Consider the following 16912-nt stretch of genomic DNA (forward strand, 5'->3'; position numbering starts at 1 on the left):
ACAATTCTTCAAATCAGGAAGGAAACATTTGCTTGAAACCCACAAATACTCAATAATCACAAAGATAGGCGGCAAGGTGGCTCACTGGCTAGCACTCGGGTGGATTTCCTCTGGCCACTCTGGGTTTCTCCCATCAACCCAAACATGCACCATAGGTAAAATCCCCCAACTAAAGTAGACCTTAGACTAGCTTAAGATCTGGAAATAGGCCTCCAAGCACTGCACTGTGGTGGAGATGTCCCAGTGGCACTGAAGGATGAGTCAAATGCATAAGGCAACTTTCAATAAGGGGACAATAAAGTGTACCTTAAGCTTACTTTAACAATTTTCTGCCTGCAATATGAGTTTGGGTTCTCATTTGAAACCACAAAATGCTACTATGTGCGCACTACATACATACCACATACTGGATGTACAATTCTCTTTGGAGCAGTTTAATTTCTGAAAAAAATATCCCACTGTGAACAAGAGATGGGTTGATGTAGTTGACAAAAATCACACAGCACCAGATTTTAACATTAACACTTTATTTACATGGCCCTTCACAGTGTAAAATAGAAACTTTATTCATGGGAATACTTACAAAAAGGCCATTCCCTCCGAACATTCACCTCCTTAAATAGTTATTCTAGACTTATTTACATCTTTACAGTGTATTCAAAATACTCTTTTGGTAGCCTCGACAACCCACGACACATATGGCAGATTTTGGTCCCTGTCTGTGTAGTAAGTGAAAGGAGAACTGAGAAAAAAAATGGCGACTTCCACCAAGAATCAAAACTCAAGCAGAACTCAGTAACAGTTGTGCAAAAATATTAAGTAACCAGGCTGTTTATTCCAGCTAACTTAGAGATGCAATGTGTAACTTTTCAGATAGAGGGTATTGCCAGCAGCTCGTCTCCACACATTGCTTTGCCTAGAAATGTTCCACAAAATGGCATTAAACTTTCTATTTCCATGGAGACAAACAGCTGACACAACCACGATGAGTTACAAGTCAGATCTGTGGAGAGGTGACCCTGCTGCATGTTTTAAAAGTATTTTTTTTAGCTAGAACACCACCTAGATTTGAAGAAATGCAAGATCGAAAAGTTTAACACCATACTGTAGAACATTCCCAGCGAAAGCAATAACATCTCCATGGAAACAAGCAGGTGACAGATGTCTCACCAGAAAAGTTACACTGACACCTTTAAAATGAGGTCTAGAAAATACCTCAAAACCTTAGTAGAAATGAAAATCGTCTAGACAAAACACCAACAGAGGTCACTAGGCGAAGCAGTTTGTAACAAGTTTAAATGACAGCTAGCATTGATAAATTGTGTTTATTTTGGTAATTTGAAGATCTAATGAAGACTCTGGATAAGGTGTATAGACTTTTAATTAATGTATGCCGATGTGTATTGTGCCTTTATATGTATTGGTTGAGGTTCAGGAATCACAAAAACATGAATAAAAATATTGTGTCTGTTTTTGTAATCATTTTAAAAGTTGTAATTATAGATATTGTACTCGATATTCTAATTTTGCATTTCTCCACAAAAACAACTGCGAGATCCATTTTTCAATATATCTTGTCTGGGAAATTAAAGTAAAAGGTGAAGCAAAACTGAACTGGAACCATTATGTTGATAGCGCTCCAAAATCTAGGGGGCGCTCTTTGGGGAAAAAATATGAAAAACTTACCAAGACATGTGTTAATGAGTTCTGCTTTCTACGTATAGATTTTACAACATGGCTTTTTGAATGTACAAGTGCGCTAATGCCAAATAAAGGAAGAAAGTTAGTTAGCTTTAAAAAGGTAGCATCCGAAATTAGCACGCTAATAGGGCTGCAGCTAAAGATTATTTTAGTAGTCGACTAGTCTGTTATTAAAAGGTCTTTTGAACGCACTTTAGAGTCTGTATAGTCCAGATAATGATTTCAGTTATCAAAATACGACTGTTATTATTATTATTTTTTTTGTTTATAGTCGACTAGTCAGCATTAACCAAACAACCGCGGCAGCCCTACAAGCTAGCATACAATTAAACATTCACTCAATTCTTAAGGGATAAAATTAGCAAATTGCGTGTTCCAATGTGGTTTTGTAGTTCAAAAAGACACTGTTGAAATAGCTTTAAATTATTGCTAATATTAATGGACGATAATATTGGTTCCTTATGAATCAATGGCATAAAGTCATTCATAACAACTTTGTATCAATCTACAGAAAAGCCTGCGCTGCCAAAGATCCAGCATATTGTATATTTCTGTTTTTATTTCTGGACATCACTAATTTTTTTTTAAATTATTATTATCATTATTTTATTATTATGTATTTGTATTGATCCATTTCTTAGACTGAATGGTAAAATATGGGTCAGCTACACAATGCAAGATATGTAGACGATATGTTTTCATTGTCAAAAAACTATTTTTCACTATCAATCTAAAAGTGCAGAAATTTTTTTTTATATATAATGGAAGAATAAACATTACATTTAGTTTTGCAGTGCATTAATGCGGGTCAGAATTTTGTGGGTCGGTTTGTGAATTCAGTTTAATATCAAACTATGACCTCGAATTGTCATATTTGGACAATAAATTTCAATTATTTGTTATTTTTACAAATATATAAATGTATATTGATTCAGTAAACATTATTCTGTTTTTGACAAATGTGCTAAGTGTAACAATAGTTTTAAAAAAAATTTTGTTTAATTTTCTAATATAGCAAAATCTTAAAGTGACATTACAATTTTCTTATATTTTTTTAAACCCAAATTTATACTGCACATTTGCCCCATTTTATATTTTTAAATAAAGGCTTAGAACCAATATCTGAAAACTTGACCTCTTCAAATAGGTTTATGTCTATTACGGACAGAGTACCAGTATATTGAATTTAAAGTTAACAAACTATACCAACCCATATTGTACCATCCCATAGAAATGTATTATTTATATTTTCAAGACAATTTTACACAATATTCACGCATTTTTTTCCTTTTGAAATCTTAGTGGAGTGCTTAGTTCAAGGAGTGTGGTAAAAGTGCATTTCTTCTCTGTCAAAACTAAAATACAGAGAGTTTAAGACCAAAAATGAGGGGATTTATGTAGTGTTCGTCCATTGGATCCTATTTGACCCTGAGTTTGACTGAAAACAGAAAACTAAAAATTTCAATCTTGAACATTTGAAAATTGTTCCCAAACAATTCAATTCTTCTAATTCTTTGTTAAATTATTATTATTATTATTATCTGACCCCATAAAAGACCAGTAGCAAAATGAACAAGTGCTTAAAATAACGAGATACTTGCACAGGTCAAATTTCAACCAAAACTGACTGGATAACATTGTCAATTGTGTCAAAACCAGTGGTTCTCAAACTGTGATACCAGGATCAATAAAACCTGGAATTGTCCTCGAGTACTATTGTATGGACTTTTTAAGACTTTGTTTAATCCTGGTTTAGAAATAACACTGTCAATATAATCTTCATTTTGTCCTTGTTTGGTTTGAACAGTCTGGGAAAAGTTTTCCTATTTTGGACTTGGTTTAGCTCTGGTTTAGTTAGTTCTAGGTTAGTCCAGTCTTGATGATTCAGTCCAATAACACCAACAGATTTTTGAGGTACCCAGTACAAAAAGTTACGAACCACTGGTCTAGTCCCCAAATTTGATAACATTAAACAGGTGATAGTCTGGATTGTGGTCTGGTCTATGGTCTGGACCTGGTCTGGTCTGGTCTGGTCTCTGTGGGGTCTCAAAAGTTCTGGATTTGGGCAGAGCCAGTCTCAGAGTGAGTCCACATGGTTCATGTTGTTGGATCTGTTGTGAATTTCTTCCAAGAAGTTTTCCAGCTGCTCAATTAAAACTCGCTTCTTAAACCTGGGAAGACAGAAAGAAAAGTTTAATGCCATACTGTGAAACATTCCAGGAAAGTAATTTCATCTGCATGAAATAAGAACATTTAACTCCAAGTTACAATTTTATTTAAATATAATGTTGAAAGCACCTTTAATGAGACAAATTATGAATCTTTGGTCATTTATTTTGCCTTTATTTATATTAGTGTAAAACTGACAATCGACTAAACAGGATAATTGTACTGTCTGAATCCGTACCTGGCAGCTTCTTTGATGATGTTTTGTAGGAATATTAGCCGCGTATCTAGAGTTCCCTGGATCTGTTTGAGGAAGTGGAAAATTTTGTCGTAGTCTGAAAAATAAAAATATTAAAATGTTAGGAAATAATGCATGGTTTAGCAGGTTTAGTACAAACTCAGTGTATAACCTAAACGTTGGTCACCATGATAACTCACTCTGAACCTGGTCCTCAACCTTTCTGTACACAACCTACCAACAAAGAAACCATTGTACCATGACAGGCAAGGCAAGGATCTATTTGGAAAAAATCATATAAAAAGTATGGTGAAAAGTAGCTAGCCATGCCAATAGAGCTGAAGAGGGAGTAGCCCTACAAACTCATATACTGTTTAGATATAGGCAACTTGTTGGTTGCAATAAGGGTAATACTGTTTTACAGATGTGTCTAATATTGAAATTGTAACTAGCCCAGTTTGTCCTCAGATTTGTCTTTTTGAACAGAGAAAATACATAGGCACAGTTGACCAATTACACTGAAAAGATGGCTTTTACACCATCACAAAAAATATAAAATAATGATATAAAATGCCAGATACATACATTTAGCTAATTTGTGAATTTTAATATAAATTTGTGGTCTTTAAGAATAAAAAAAAAAATCGTATTCACATAGACAAATATTGGTTATCGGCGGAGATATTAATATATCATTGGTTGAAAAAAATAAATAAAAATTGTGGCAAAAAGAGCAAAAATGGACTATGAATGGCCCAAAATGTCATGAAAGAACCACAAGATTCTGCACACATGGGGGAAAAAAAATCTGAGCTCTTTTCCCCATGTACAGTTTATTTATTGAAATCTATGTCAAAATCTCCTCTTGTCTCATTCTCGTGGACCCAATCACGTGCCTCATCTTGAAGTAATTTTGTCTGGTCCCAGCCATATGCATGCATACAACAATACACATTTTCTGTTCAATGGTCCATTGATTCTCCTCTCCAGTTGTACTCACGTCTCCCTGGTTTCCTGATCTCCTTGGTGATGAGAGCTCTGAGTTCGTTGTTGACCTTTGCAGTTTCGCTGTGGATGTGTTTTTTCAGCGTTTGTGGAGAGAGGTATCGAGGCGGCTGATCTTCCAATTGAACCACCTCTGCCCCTCCTCCACTGCCCGATAAAAGCTCTCCACTCTGGGGCTGTCCGTTCTCCTCCTCCACCTTATGCCTGGTGGGGTGTAGAGCCTCTATGTGGTTTTCTTCACATATTGAGTCTGTTTCTGAGTCTGAGTTTTGGTCTGAGCCGCAGTGATTCTCATTCAAATGGTTTATGATAATGTCAGATTCAGGAAGGCCATCGCTCATCTCCGAATCTACAGGAAAATATAAAAGCCATCATTACTAAACATCATTGAAACAAGGACCCCCATCCTCCAATAACTCCACTGGCTTTCCATAAAACAAAGAATCTACTTAAAAATTCTCAACACATTCAAACTACTCCTAACCTGGCTCCATGATACTTCTCCGGTCTCCACAGCTCTGCAACTCTCTCCCACCTGACCGCAGCAAAATAGACTCCTTTCCTCTCTTCCTCTCTTCAAATCACGACTCAAAACTGTTGACCTGACAGTCCCACACCACATCACCACTCACACTGTCATCCAGTTTTGTATTATATTGTGTCTCTTATTCACCTGTTCTTACGTGTTTAACTGGTTCAGTACAATGTCCTCGGGTGTTTCGAGAAGCAGTTATAAATACAATGTATTACTATTAGAATAAAAGGAAAACAATTCTATAAGAGACCTTTAATTAAAATGGGAACATTGTAATAAAAAGAGCTTACTATGTAACTTTTCTGGTGGAACAAAAGAAAGAAAGAAGCCATTTTGACGAGCTGTGAAACTAAAGCTTTTATCCAGCTGACACACATTGTTCTGGTGGAGGGAATGCCAGGTGGCAGAAATTTTAATGAATCAAATTTGTGGCCCAAAGTCCTGAAGTTTTGTTTCATGTTTTGTTTCATGTGGATAAGTCCAGTAATTACAGAGATATTAACCACCAGCAAATCTTTATCAGAGCATAAAACTGACCTCGGGGACAGGTTAGAAATCTATCTTCAGAATGCTGAAAAATTAGGAACGTTACCACAGTGATCAACAATTTACAATGTAATATAAATATTTCTCAAGTCCTCAAACTGTTGCATGCAGCAAGAAGCTAAAGAGATAATAGAATGTTATGAAACAGCCTTTTAATGCAGTTGGTTCTATCATTTATTTGGGTACTTCCTCCAGCCAGCCCGTTTACCTGTGTTGGGGCGTGGGCTTGCGGGGGGAGTGACTGGAGGGGTGTAGGCTCGTCCCAGTCGGAGCAGAGGGGACATACAGCGTCTGCGTTTGGGACCTCCACCTTGAAGGTTACTGCTGTCTCCTGGGCGTTTTCCCTGCTTCTGAGGACCAGTCACAAACTCATCTGCCTCATCGATCATCATGCCCTGAGACAAGAGGAAAGGGACACGTTAATACAGTGAACTGAAATACAAGAAAAAATAATTAAATAAAATCTGTAACAGACTAGTTTAACATAGTAATCGCTCACAGCAATAAGTAATATTCTTTTTCATGGCTGACTAATCACAACAAGGTAAATACACTTTTGCAAACCTAGAATACAAAAATAATGACAATTTTACAGAAACGGCATACAGTCACAGGAATGATTCAGTTATCACTATACTGGCCGCCCCAACTGTACTACATGTGTGAAACTGAGCCTTGTTTAGTCCTGGTCCTGACCTAGTTTAGTTGTGTTCTTGTTAGTAATGAAAACTAGATGTGTACCTTCTTGTCCAATTTGAAGGGGTTTCCAAACGTGTGCAGGCGTTTGGGCTGTTCAGGGTCGGCATCTCGGAGCGGCTGAGGAGCGGCTTTTAGGAAGTCCTGGTAATTCCCCATCTGAGCGATCGGAACACTGTGGAGCTGGTCTGTGACAGGACACAAAATATACAGCAGTTATTATGTGAAATCTTACAGCATTATGATGAGAAAAAGTAGTAGCAAAATGTATTGCAAATTAATATTAAACTTGAAAGCACTTCATATCCCACTGAAAATGCTCCACGCAATTCATGGGTTTCAGGCAAATGATTCCTTCCTGATTTGAAGGATTTTGTGAGGACCTCTCCTCATTCAAAAGATAATATTTGAATCTGAATTGTATTGCCCTACAGAGGAATGTTGCTATGAAAATCCTTCATATCAGGAAGAAATCCTTAAACTCCTCCTAACTGTCCATCACACCCCCAGCACCGCCCTCTCACCAGAGTCGTGTCCTCTCAATGTGCAGTTTGTCTTCAGGATGTTCCTCCTCATGCGGCTCAGCTGGTCCAGGAGGTGAGAGCGTGGGATGTCGTATGGATTTCTGAAACTCTGGGGCTTCAAACCCTGAACAAGGAAACAACAGAAGATTTTAATACTTTTATATTCTACATAACCTTAAAGGAGCTGTACCTGATGTCAAAATGAGACTGCTGTGTGCTGACGGCATTTAATTATAATGCATTTTTATCATCTGTAAACCAGGAAGTGAGGCTGCTGCACTGATACAAAGCTAATTGTTATTACTATGAATCTAACAGTGTCTGTTAGTGTCTAGCCCCTGTGACCCCAGCCCTTTGGGACAACGGATGGAAATTAGCCTTAGGCTACAATCCGGTGTGTTTACATTCATGTTGTCATGTTTGTCCATTAACATGCTGTGTCCCAGTCAAATAAAGACATAAATAAATAAACAAACACCAAAACTCTGCTCTGGCACCTCTGCAGCTAAACATTAGGAAAATTATGCATATTTTTAGACCACTACAAACACCTCCAAATGAACTAGTTTTGGTTTTCTCTTTACAACAATAAAAAACACATATGACGCCTTTGGTGAAATATGGTTGTAACTTTCCATTTACATGGAATCATACAGGTAACATGCCACCTCTAGAAAGTTACACAGTGTTGCTTTAAGTATGTAGTACCTTGTTGAGCAGAGCGAGCTGGAAGCCCTGGTACTCTTTGGGGTTGAGCTCCATGGGCAGAGGACAGTCTCCGGTCAGACTGTGCAGCTGCTGAATGAAGTCCCGTCTCTGGGCCAAAGACACGCCCCCTCCCCTCCACCGCACCTTAATGGCGGCCTCCAGAGGGGGCTTCTTACCAATGGACGCGATCAAACGATCGTACTCAATCTTAGTCTGCAGGGAAATAATCACATATTTAAACATTGGCTTCCATAGTTTAGACAGCATGAAGAATAGTCTTTACACTAATCAGGATGTATTGACTAAAACATTTTAAACTAATACCTGTTGGCTAAGTTTTTTCAGGTAGGACACCACACTGTAGCTCAAGCCATACTCCATGTTGTCAGCTAACAGGTTTGGAGCGCCCATAATTCTTAGCGCTTTTTTCAATGACTGTGGAAAAACAGGCAAAGATTAATTATATAGTTTGTTTTCAGAACACAGGCTTCAATTTGTTTCCACCATAATAAAGATATAGTGAAGTTGACTGACCCCAATATAATACGGAGGCATCGTTTTCAAGTAATTTTCAAAGGATTGTCGCCATTTTAAAGTTGGCTTAAATTTGTGCACTTTTATCAAGTCATCTATGGGGAGAAAATAAGAGTAAATTAAAGCAATGCAGCATGCTCCATGAGTTTCAATAATGCTTTTAGAATCCGTAATAATTGTCCACATGTAGATCCACATGTAGACCCACATGAGCCCCTCACCGAGCAGTGGCAGCAGCACAGGGTAGTTGTAGGGCATCACAAACAGGTTGACACAGTTGAGGGCAGTGCTGGCCTTCAGGTATCCGAAGGGTTGGCCCAGGTCACTGTATTTGGCACTGTTGCACACAAACACCTGCAGGAGGCAGAGGAGCAGGTTTTAACCAGACTGATCAAAGTTTGTATATTGAGTATTAGTCTGTGCTACTGTGTTATAGTGGGGGAGGGTGAGTTACCTGCCAGCAGGTGTGTGGGGACTTCCTCTCCAGTATAAACTGTGTGAGCGGCGACGGTTCCAGTTCATATTTGTCAAACGGGACTTTGTCAATGACCATTGGCTCAGCGTCCAGGCACGAGAAACGGACATGAGGGTGGGCCGAGCGAGGGGGCTACACAGGAGGAAGAGAGGTACACATTTAGTGAAGATTTTACACGTTACTGAAGTTATTATGCCTTTTTTGTTTTTATAACTTATTCATGTAAAACAAAACTTCACTTTACAGAAAGTTTAAGTTAACATTCGTGAAAAACAAAAAGGTTTAAAGCAGGAGTGTCCAAGCTTTTTTCATCAAGGACCACATATCTAAATCCAGACAAAGCAGAGGGCTGATCCTTTCCTTTAAACATGCCTGGTTTAAAGGAAAGGACTGAAGTATTTTTTGGTTTCACATTTTAAAACTAACATGCATGCACAAAGAACATTTCAGTCTATTGTATAAATAATTGCCAAGTATATGTTCTTGTTGGAAGTGTCTCACTCACGAGAGTGGGAGAGTTCTGGTCGGGCCAGAAGGCCTCTGGGATGGGCCAGTGTCCGATGGGGACTCCAGTTTTGGGGTTTGGTCGAACGTAGATGAGTTTGTGACAGCAATGCCAGGGCTGAGGGCCGGGCTTCACTGGCTCTACAGGGGCATCTGTACAGACAGGAGGAGCATAGAAATGATTGTTCAATAAATTTATGAAATAATAGATTTGCACCTTGTGCATCAAAGAAGTGAGAAATATTTCAAATAAAGGATAATACTGATTTTTGGGAGGTTTTGGCATAGGCATTATATTCGTATATAATTTCTGATAATTGTTGTGGTTATCACAATATAATTTAAAGAACTCAAAATCTATAATCGTAACAATTTAATTCGGGTTCAATCTATAGTTCAATATTACCCTAAATGTAAAGCTTTTTTGTCTGTCTGTTGTCACATTAATTCTACTTTATCATTAAATGTAAATGAGATGGTCATGTTTGGCCATGACATCAATAATTAGAAATAATTCTTAAATTGTGTGTTTTCTTTTCGCAGTAATTGCTACAATAAAATTGTGTCATCCATATTTTGGAAATGCACAGTTGAAATAATTAGTATATTGTCCATATTGAACAATTTAGTAAAAATATAAATGAGGGGAGCAAAAACTTCAGTGTAATCTTTCAAACAGTAATATCTTCGGTCCTTGCTGTCCCTATAAAACATTGCGTTGGTCACAAAGCTTCATTTAGTTACATTACTAAGACACACATTATATTGAAAGGTACAGAGAAGTAGAGGTAGATTTTGAACACAGAACAGTTAAAGGTCATTTGAGGCCATATGACAGTTCCTCCTCCTTACCTTCGAGTGGGGGAGGATCTGGTCCCGTTTTCTCAAAGTTTATGACGACTCCGCTCTGAATCTTCTGGACTAAAGACTCCAGACACTGGTTTAACATGCGCTGGGAGAACACGCTGTACGAACGACCTACAAAAACATGGGTAGAAAAACATTTATTACAATGTTTAATGTAGAGATCGACTCTGTCCACAAGAGGGCAGTAGAACACACTAAACATAACATTCTACCTACAAGAATCTATTAGAACTGAACATGAAATTTCAACATTATCCCAATACTTTAACTCATTTAGATCTGATGGCACCATTAATTATTTACATAGATACATCACTAAGTAATTTTAGTGAAGATGTTTTTGTTTTGCCTAGAATGCTCCACAGTAATTCATTTAAAACTCTATATTACACAAAATTGACTTGAGATTTAAGCCATGTTATAATGTTGTTACCTTCTCAAAAAAAAAAAAAAAAAAAAAATTGTTGTATTTGTTTCATTTACACATGTCTGACTAATGCTTTATTATTAGTCTGTCTACATCTCCAGAGCGCAAAATGCTCTGTTCCACCTTGTGATGTCATGTGGTGGTAGTTTTCTGTTAGAGAGGAGAACTATGCAGGGTTTGTGTGTTAAACGTGGGAATAAAAAACACAACTCCATGTATGTTTGTGATGAAGAAACAGACAACAGATCATAAAAAAGTGTAATATGAACCCTTTAAGTAACTTCTCCATCTCAGTGGTGATATGATTAGATATGTTTAATGCTAGTCTATGGAACATTCCAGATAAAGCAATAGTTTCTTCATTGAGATATGCAAGTGGTGGACCCTTCAACACAAAAAAATATCAAACTCGCTCAGAAACAGAAGAATTCACCATAAGCCAATAGCTGCAACATTTATATTCAGAATCAATTCCAAAACAAACTTCTATATGATTTAGTGTCTCTTTGTAAAAGGACAAGACAAAAATGACATGAGAATAAATTAATCTGATTTAACATTAAAATGCTCTTAATGCTTTGGTTCGGAACACAGATCCATCGTGACCTGTGCTGACCTCAGGATGGACTCATTCACTCCATTCAAAGACCTGAACTTTGTGTCGTCAGCAACAACAGAACCACAGGAACAATGAACCAGGAACTGCATATCTGAACAATCACTCCACACACTAACACTATACACGACTACACACTACTGCATTCACTATACTAGTACAAGGAGCAGCATCTGAGGGACCCAATCTTCAACAGGTCACCAGGAGAGCAGCGCCTAAGGATCATTTCAGGAGTCTGTATTGTTGATGCTCATGTTTATCAGTGTGTGATTTTTGTACACTGATAAATATTTATAAAGTAGAGTATTATATTAAAGCTATGCTATAACTTTTAGCGGTGGAAGCCCTAAACCAAGTAAGTAAGTCAGGTTTGTGGAAATGCCAGCATGCTTTGAGTAAGAACATATATTTCTCTAAGTTTTAAGTGCAAGAAAAAGGTTGCCTAAAAGGTTACACAGTGGGACTTGAATAGTTGCATTAAGGTCAACAGGTCAACAGGTTCCTCTGGAGAATCTGAGATAAACACACACAAAACAAACAAACACACACAAATAAAGGATTGATTAAAATACCTTTCTTGTACCTTCTTGTTTTTATTTAATGACACTGCACTTGTGAGAAAACAAGGCATGGTCCACAGTCTGTTCAGTTATCAGTCATTCTACTGTACAACATCTGTTCAAACTTGTTCAACATTTAATTGTCACCAAGCATACTTTGTGGCATCCTCTGTCTAAACCAATCTTTATTTCTTGGACAAACTCATGGTCATCCAGCGCTACCACAGGCTCTCATATGGTATAGAAAAGGGGAATGACCCTCCTCCATCTTTAAACTGGAAGTGAGCAGCTGATTTTGGCAGCACAGACCGACCACTGAACTTGGGACAAAAACAGTTTGTCCTGGAGGTAAATCTTGAATGGTTGGACAGTGTTCGTGCTTTCAGCCGTTAGCATCACAGCAGAAGCAGAGGAGCAGAGCAGGGGTAAAAACAACAGCCTAGTGCGTTTGGGCCGAGTTCAACAGGCTATAAATATAAAACCGCCTGAAGAGACAAGTCAAATACACTACATTCATTGCTTCTCCATTATTCATTTAAACAGGTTAAGTATGAGAGGGAATAACCACCGCTTTAAGGTGCAATATGGAACTATTCTGGTTTTGTGTCTGCCTCCCGCTCGTCTCCATGGAGATATTATTGCTTCGTTTGGAATGTTCCACAGTGATATGTTAAATTTACAAATCTTAACATGTATTCAACAAGAGACATTGCAATAATTTAAAAGAAATACTTGGCCTGGAGGTGTCACTGTCTAGTCTACGGAGATGTCTATGTTTAATGCAATACAGTGGAACATTCCAGGCAAGTAAAATCTCCGTGGAGACAAAAATGAGGCGGACCCAACACCAGAAAAGTTGCATAATGGAATGTTAAATCTCTATCTCCAAGAAGGCAAGCAAATGACATCAGGTTCATTTACAGGTCAGATATGTGCATAAATGGATGTTTTTAGAGGATATTTGAACTATAAAAACTTTAACTGAATAATTGCAAGATATTCATTTATTCCATACTGTTTAGAACATTCCAGACAAAGAAATAATATCTCCATGGAGACAAGAAGCTGGCAGACCCCCACCAGAATAGATACACAGCGCAGCTTCAACCCTGAGAGAAGATATTTGTATTAAGCCAATTATCCTAAAAAGTATGCTCAAAAATACAGAAAAATAAGACTAAAACAAGACTAAAACCAACAGAACAGCCAATGAAATGAAATTGAAATAGAGACGTGTTGCAAACAGACCTTATAATTCAATGTAACTATGTGATTCATCAGGGAAACTTGAGGAATTATGAAACAAAGTGTATTTAATGTGTTGTTATAAATCCTGAGCCTGCCCCAGCCTGTCCTCTGAGCCGCACAGGGCCGTCCTCACAGGCACCTGATTGTGTTTAGGCCAAAAACATTCTAATAAAAGCAGCTCTAACCATCATGTGTTTTGGATGGTAAGAGTTGACATTACCAGTCAAACATTTGGACACACCCTCTCTTTCTATTCTTTATGTTTACTACTTTCAAAATTGTATATACATATGGAAGACATCAGAGTAAAAAAAAAGTTAACAAAACAAAGGGTGGCTACGATGAGGATCTGAATATAAGACTTTGGCCTGCTCTCAATTATATTCTTGATGAAATCTCCTGAAATGGTTTTCACTTCACAGCTCTGCTTTGTCAGTGTCAAGAAATGACAATAGTGCAAAGGAGGGTTTAAATATTTTTAAAAATGTATTATTTTTTAAATCGATTGTTATTTTGAGTTTGTCTTCTGTTTGCTTCATTCCATTTGTGTCCACTCATAGTTTTGATGCCTTCAGTCAATTATCATGAACATAAATGAAAAGAAACATAATTGAAAAAGTGTGTCCAAACTTTTGACAAGTAGTGTAGTATGAAAACTTGCCTATCTTTGAGTTTCAGAATAATGGGGGACAGGGATCGATCACTGCCATAGTCATTTAAATTTCAGATCATTACAGTATATAATATGGGTAAAAGATAGTAATAAAAATAAAAAGGAAACTGAAAAGATGAGTGGCCTTAAATATTTAGATGTATTCAAATTTCCTCCATCTAATATTAAACCAGTGTTTCCAAACTGTGGTGCATGTACCATTGGTGGTAACTGGGCTGCCTCTCATGATAACTGGGGCTCTCTGCAGTTTGAGTACTTGTTCAATTTAGAGACAAATCTATGAATATCAAAGTCCTCCCTTGGGTTAATGATTATTTTTACCCATTATCTTTTTGATCCATGGTTTTGTCTCATTTTAGACCATGGTTCTTCCCTGATATTGATACTTTGTTGATATCATGTCATTCACATTCCCTAGGGTTGTGACGCTAACCCACTCAAATGACATTATAGTCACAAGCTAGCATTAGGAAACAGTTTTTCAGTTAGTCACTCTCCCCTTTTGTTGAAAATGGAACACCCAACACCTAATCAGGATCATGAACGCTTTTATTGATCACAGACTCCTGAAAATGTGTTTTTCAGCTGTGTTTGCTAATCTATGCCTGGTGTCACCATGATAATTGCTGAACATTACATCACAACACCCCCAGAGTGATTTCACTGCACAGTATCAATAGTCTGGATGTTGATCTGGTAGTACTCAAAAAGCCCACCACTATGTTAGATGATATGATATGAAAAGTTTGATTAGCAGTACACTCATTGTGACAGGCCTGTTTGTGCATGGCCTTCTTACCTCCAGTGACCTCACACATGGGGGTGATGGGTGAGTCATCAGAGGGGACCCCACCCAATGGCTCTGGCTCCACAGATGACACCCCAGGGATCCTCAGCACCAGAGCAAACAGACGCTGGTCCCATCGAAAAGGCTCTTTGGTCAGCTCTGAGCCGGGCAGAGGAGTGGTCAGGGGCAAGTGCAACTGTGAAGGAGGAGAGAAAATGTGATTAAAATAAAGACATTTTTAACATACAAATAGAGCAGTAGAGCCTTATATCTCCAGCACAGGCCGATATTTTGTTTTGGCAGACCTGCTGCCTAAAGAATACACATAAAGCTTGTTTTTAACACTAGTGGCAATAGCAGCTTGTCAAAACCTGACCCTATCATATCTCAGAAGCTCAGCAAGGCTGGGCCTGGTTAGTACTTGGATGGGAGACCACTGGGAAAATCAGAAGCCACACGAGGGCACCAGTCACAAAAACGGTCACTGTGTCCTTAGGCAAGGCACTTCACCCACATTGCCTAGTATAACTGAAACATTATTATTATTATTATTATTATTATTATTATAAGAGTGATTAACTGCCCAAAATGTGGCTCTTTTATAGGTCTGTGGTAAAACAGGGCTGTGGGTGAGTTTGTGTAAACTTTCAATCACAGAATTTAGGAAAAATATTGGCCCCATAAATAGTTTATTGACCATCTGTTGCTTTGGATTCTAATCAATTGTTATCTGCCATGAAAAAAAAAACACATATCAGTGGATGTATATTGAATGTAATTAATGTAGATTATCATTTCATATCACTCCAGTGTTGATCTGAAACAACTTGGAAACAGGTCAGTTAATTTTTGGTTCAAAACTGCACTGTTGAATTAAAGGTGCACTATGCAACTTTTCTGAAGCACGTCTAGCACGCTACCTGCTTAACTCCATGGAGATGTTATAGCTTTGCTTGGGCTCTTCCATGATATGGCATTTAACTCATTTATCTCTATTAGGACAGGCAGTTGATACCACCAGACCAAGCTCCAAGTCAGGTCTGTGCAGAGGTGCCCTGATCACAGTAAGAATACATGTTTGTAAATGTACTGTATTTTTGAGCTTTAAAAATACCTGTAATTCGCTTATTGCAACATGGTTTAATGCCATATTGTGGAACATTCCAAAACAATCTCTCTTGAGACAAGCAGGTCTGCCTTTATTGTAGAGTAAAATTAATTTCAAGTCATGCCTCACACTAGCAGTTTAGAAAGATTAGACACTTCAACTTGCCAATTTACTCGTTTAAAAATGGATCATATTTTATTAATGAGTTGCCTCCGGTCTGTACTCTGATTATACATTTTTAAAGAACAACTTGATTTATATACTACAAGACTAGAGAATGTGACAGGAACCACTTATGTTAGCTCTGTTTAATTCAAGAGCCCCAGTGAAATATTAATGCAGACTTTAAAATTATACACACAGTGACAACGCATAAGATATAATGAGGAATTAACTCACGGATCTCAACTGCAGTGAAGTTAGATAAGGTTCAGATCTACATTTAAACTAATAATCTAGTAAAAAAACCGCTAACTGAGGGTATGACCAAAATCAATATTGGGATGCTTGGTTCAAACCTAAAGAACTGTCCTCACTAAACCCCATCAACTGCAGCCAGTCTTTAAAAAGTACTAGTGCAGCCTCTGTATACTAAGAATGAGGAAAAACTTGTTTGCAGTGTTTCCCACAGAGTATTGAGATTAGAGTGGCACAGGTGAATCATATTTGAGTCATTCCATTTAACATTCTGGATTATAAATGTTACTTATTGCCCCCACTGATCAAAAAAGAAGAAGAAGAAGAAAAAGAAGTAGAAAGTATCATTTGTTCAGCTCCTTTTTAGACTATGGGGGACCATAATAGTCTGTTCTGTTCATTTTGAAACACTGCACGTGTCCTCCATCTGCAGGTTAAGGCACTGGCAGCCTAGGTCCAGTTGTGATTTTAGTATCCTTTTTTAAAATTGTACGAGTGCAGGCTACATCCTATAAATCAGTAAAAAAGTATTTTAATAGTTTGTGCCAACACTACTGTGAACTAAATCTTGAAAAAT

The 16912-nt window shown here is 37.7% G+C and overlaps 1 protein-coding gene across 2 annotated transcripts in view; it reads right to left on the reverse strand.

The window, feature by feature from the left end:
- Positions 1–510: 510 nt before the first annotated feature.
- The window catches only part of ints6 (integrator complex subunit 6), a 31349-nt gene continuing 14947 nt past the window's right edge, over positions 511–16912 (reverse strand). For both annotated transcript variants that reach the window (XM_055150566.1, XM_020926993.2), the window contains 14 exons: positions 14823–15006; positions 10485–10610; positions 9634–9785; positions 9108–9260; positions 8875–9007; positions 8654–8748; positions 8444–8554; positions 8120–8332; positions 7412–7535; positions 6933–7075; positions 6400–6586; positions 5106–5459; positions 4109–4202; positions 511–3872 (listed from right to left, as the gene is read on the reverse strand). In XM_055150566.1, coding sequence (XP_055006541.1) covers positions 3779–3872; positions 4109–4202; positions 5106–5459; positions 6400–6586; positions 6933–7075; positions 7412–7535; positions 8120–8332; positions 8444–8554; positions 8654–8748; positions 8875–9007; positions 9108–9260; positions 9634–9785; positions 10485–10610; positions 14823–15006 — 2163 coding nt within the window. In that variant the 3' untranslated portion in view covers positions 511–3778. The remainder of the gene's footprint in view (positions 3873–4108; positions 4203–5105; positions 5460–6399; positions 6587–6932; positions 7076–7411; positions 7536–8119; positions 8333–8443; positions 8555–8653; positions 8749–8874; positions 9008–9107; positions 9261–9633; positions 9786–10484; positions 10611–14822; positions 15007–16912) is intronic.

Source organism: Boleophthalmus pectinirostris, unplaced genomic scaffold (genome assembly GCF_026225935.1).
Source record: "Boleophthalmus pectinirostris isolate CB_2022bp ecotype Guang Dong unplaced genomic scaffold, ASM2622593v1 HiC_scaffold_1, whole genome shotgun sequence".
In the NCBI taxonomy this organism is placed as follows: Eukaryota; Metazoa; Chordata; class Actinopteri; order Gobiiformes; family Gobiidae; genus Boleophthalmus; species Boleophthalmus pectinirostris.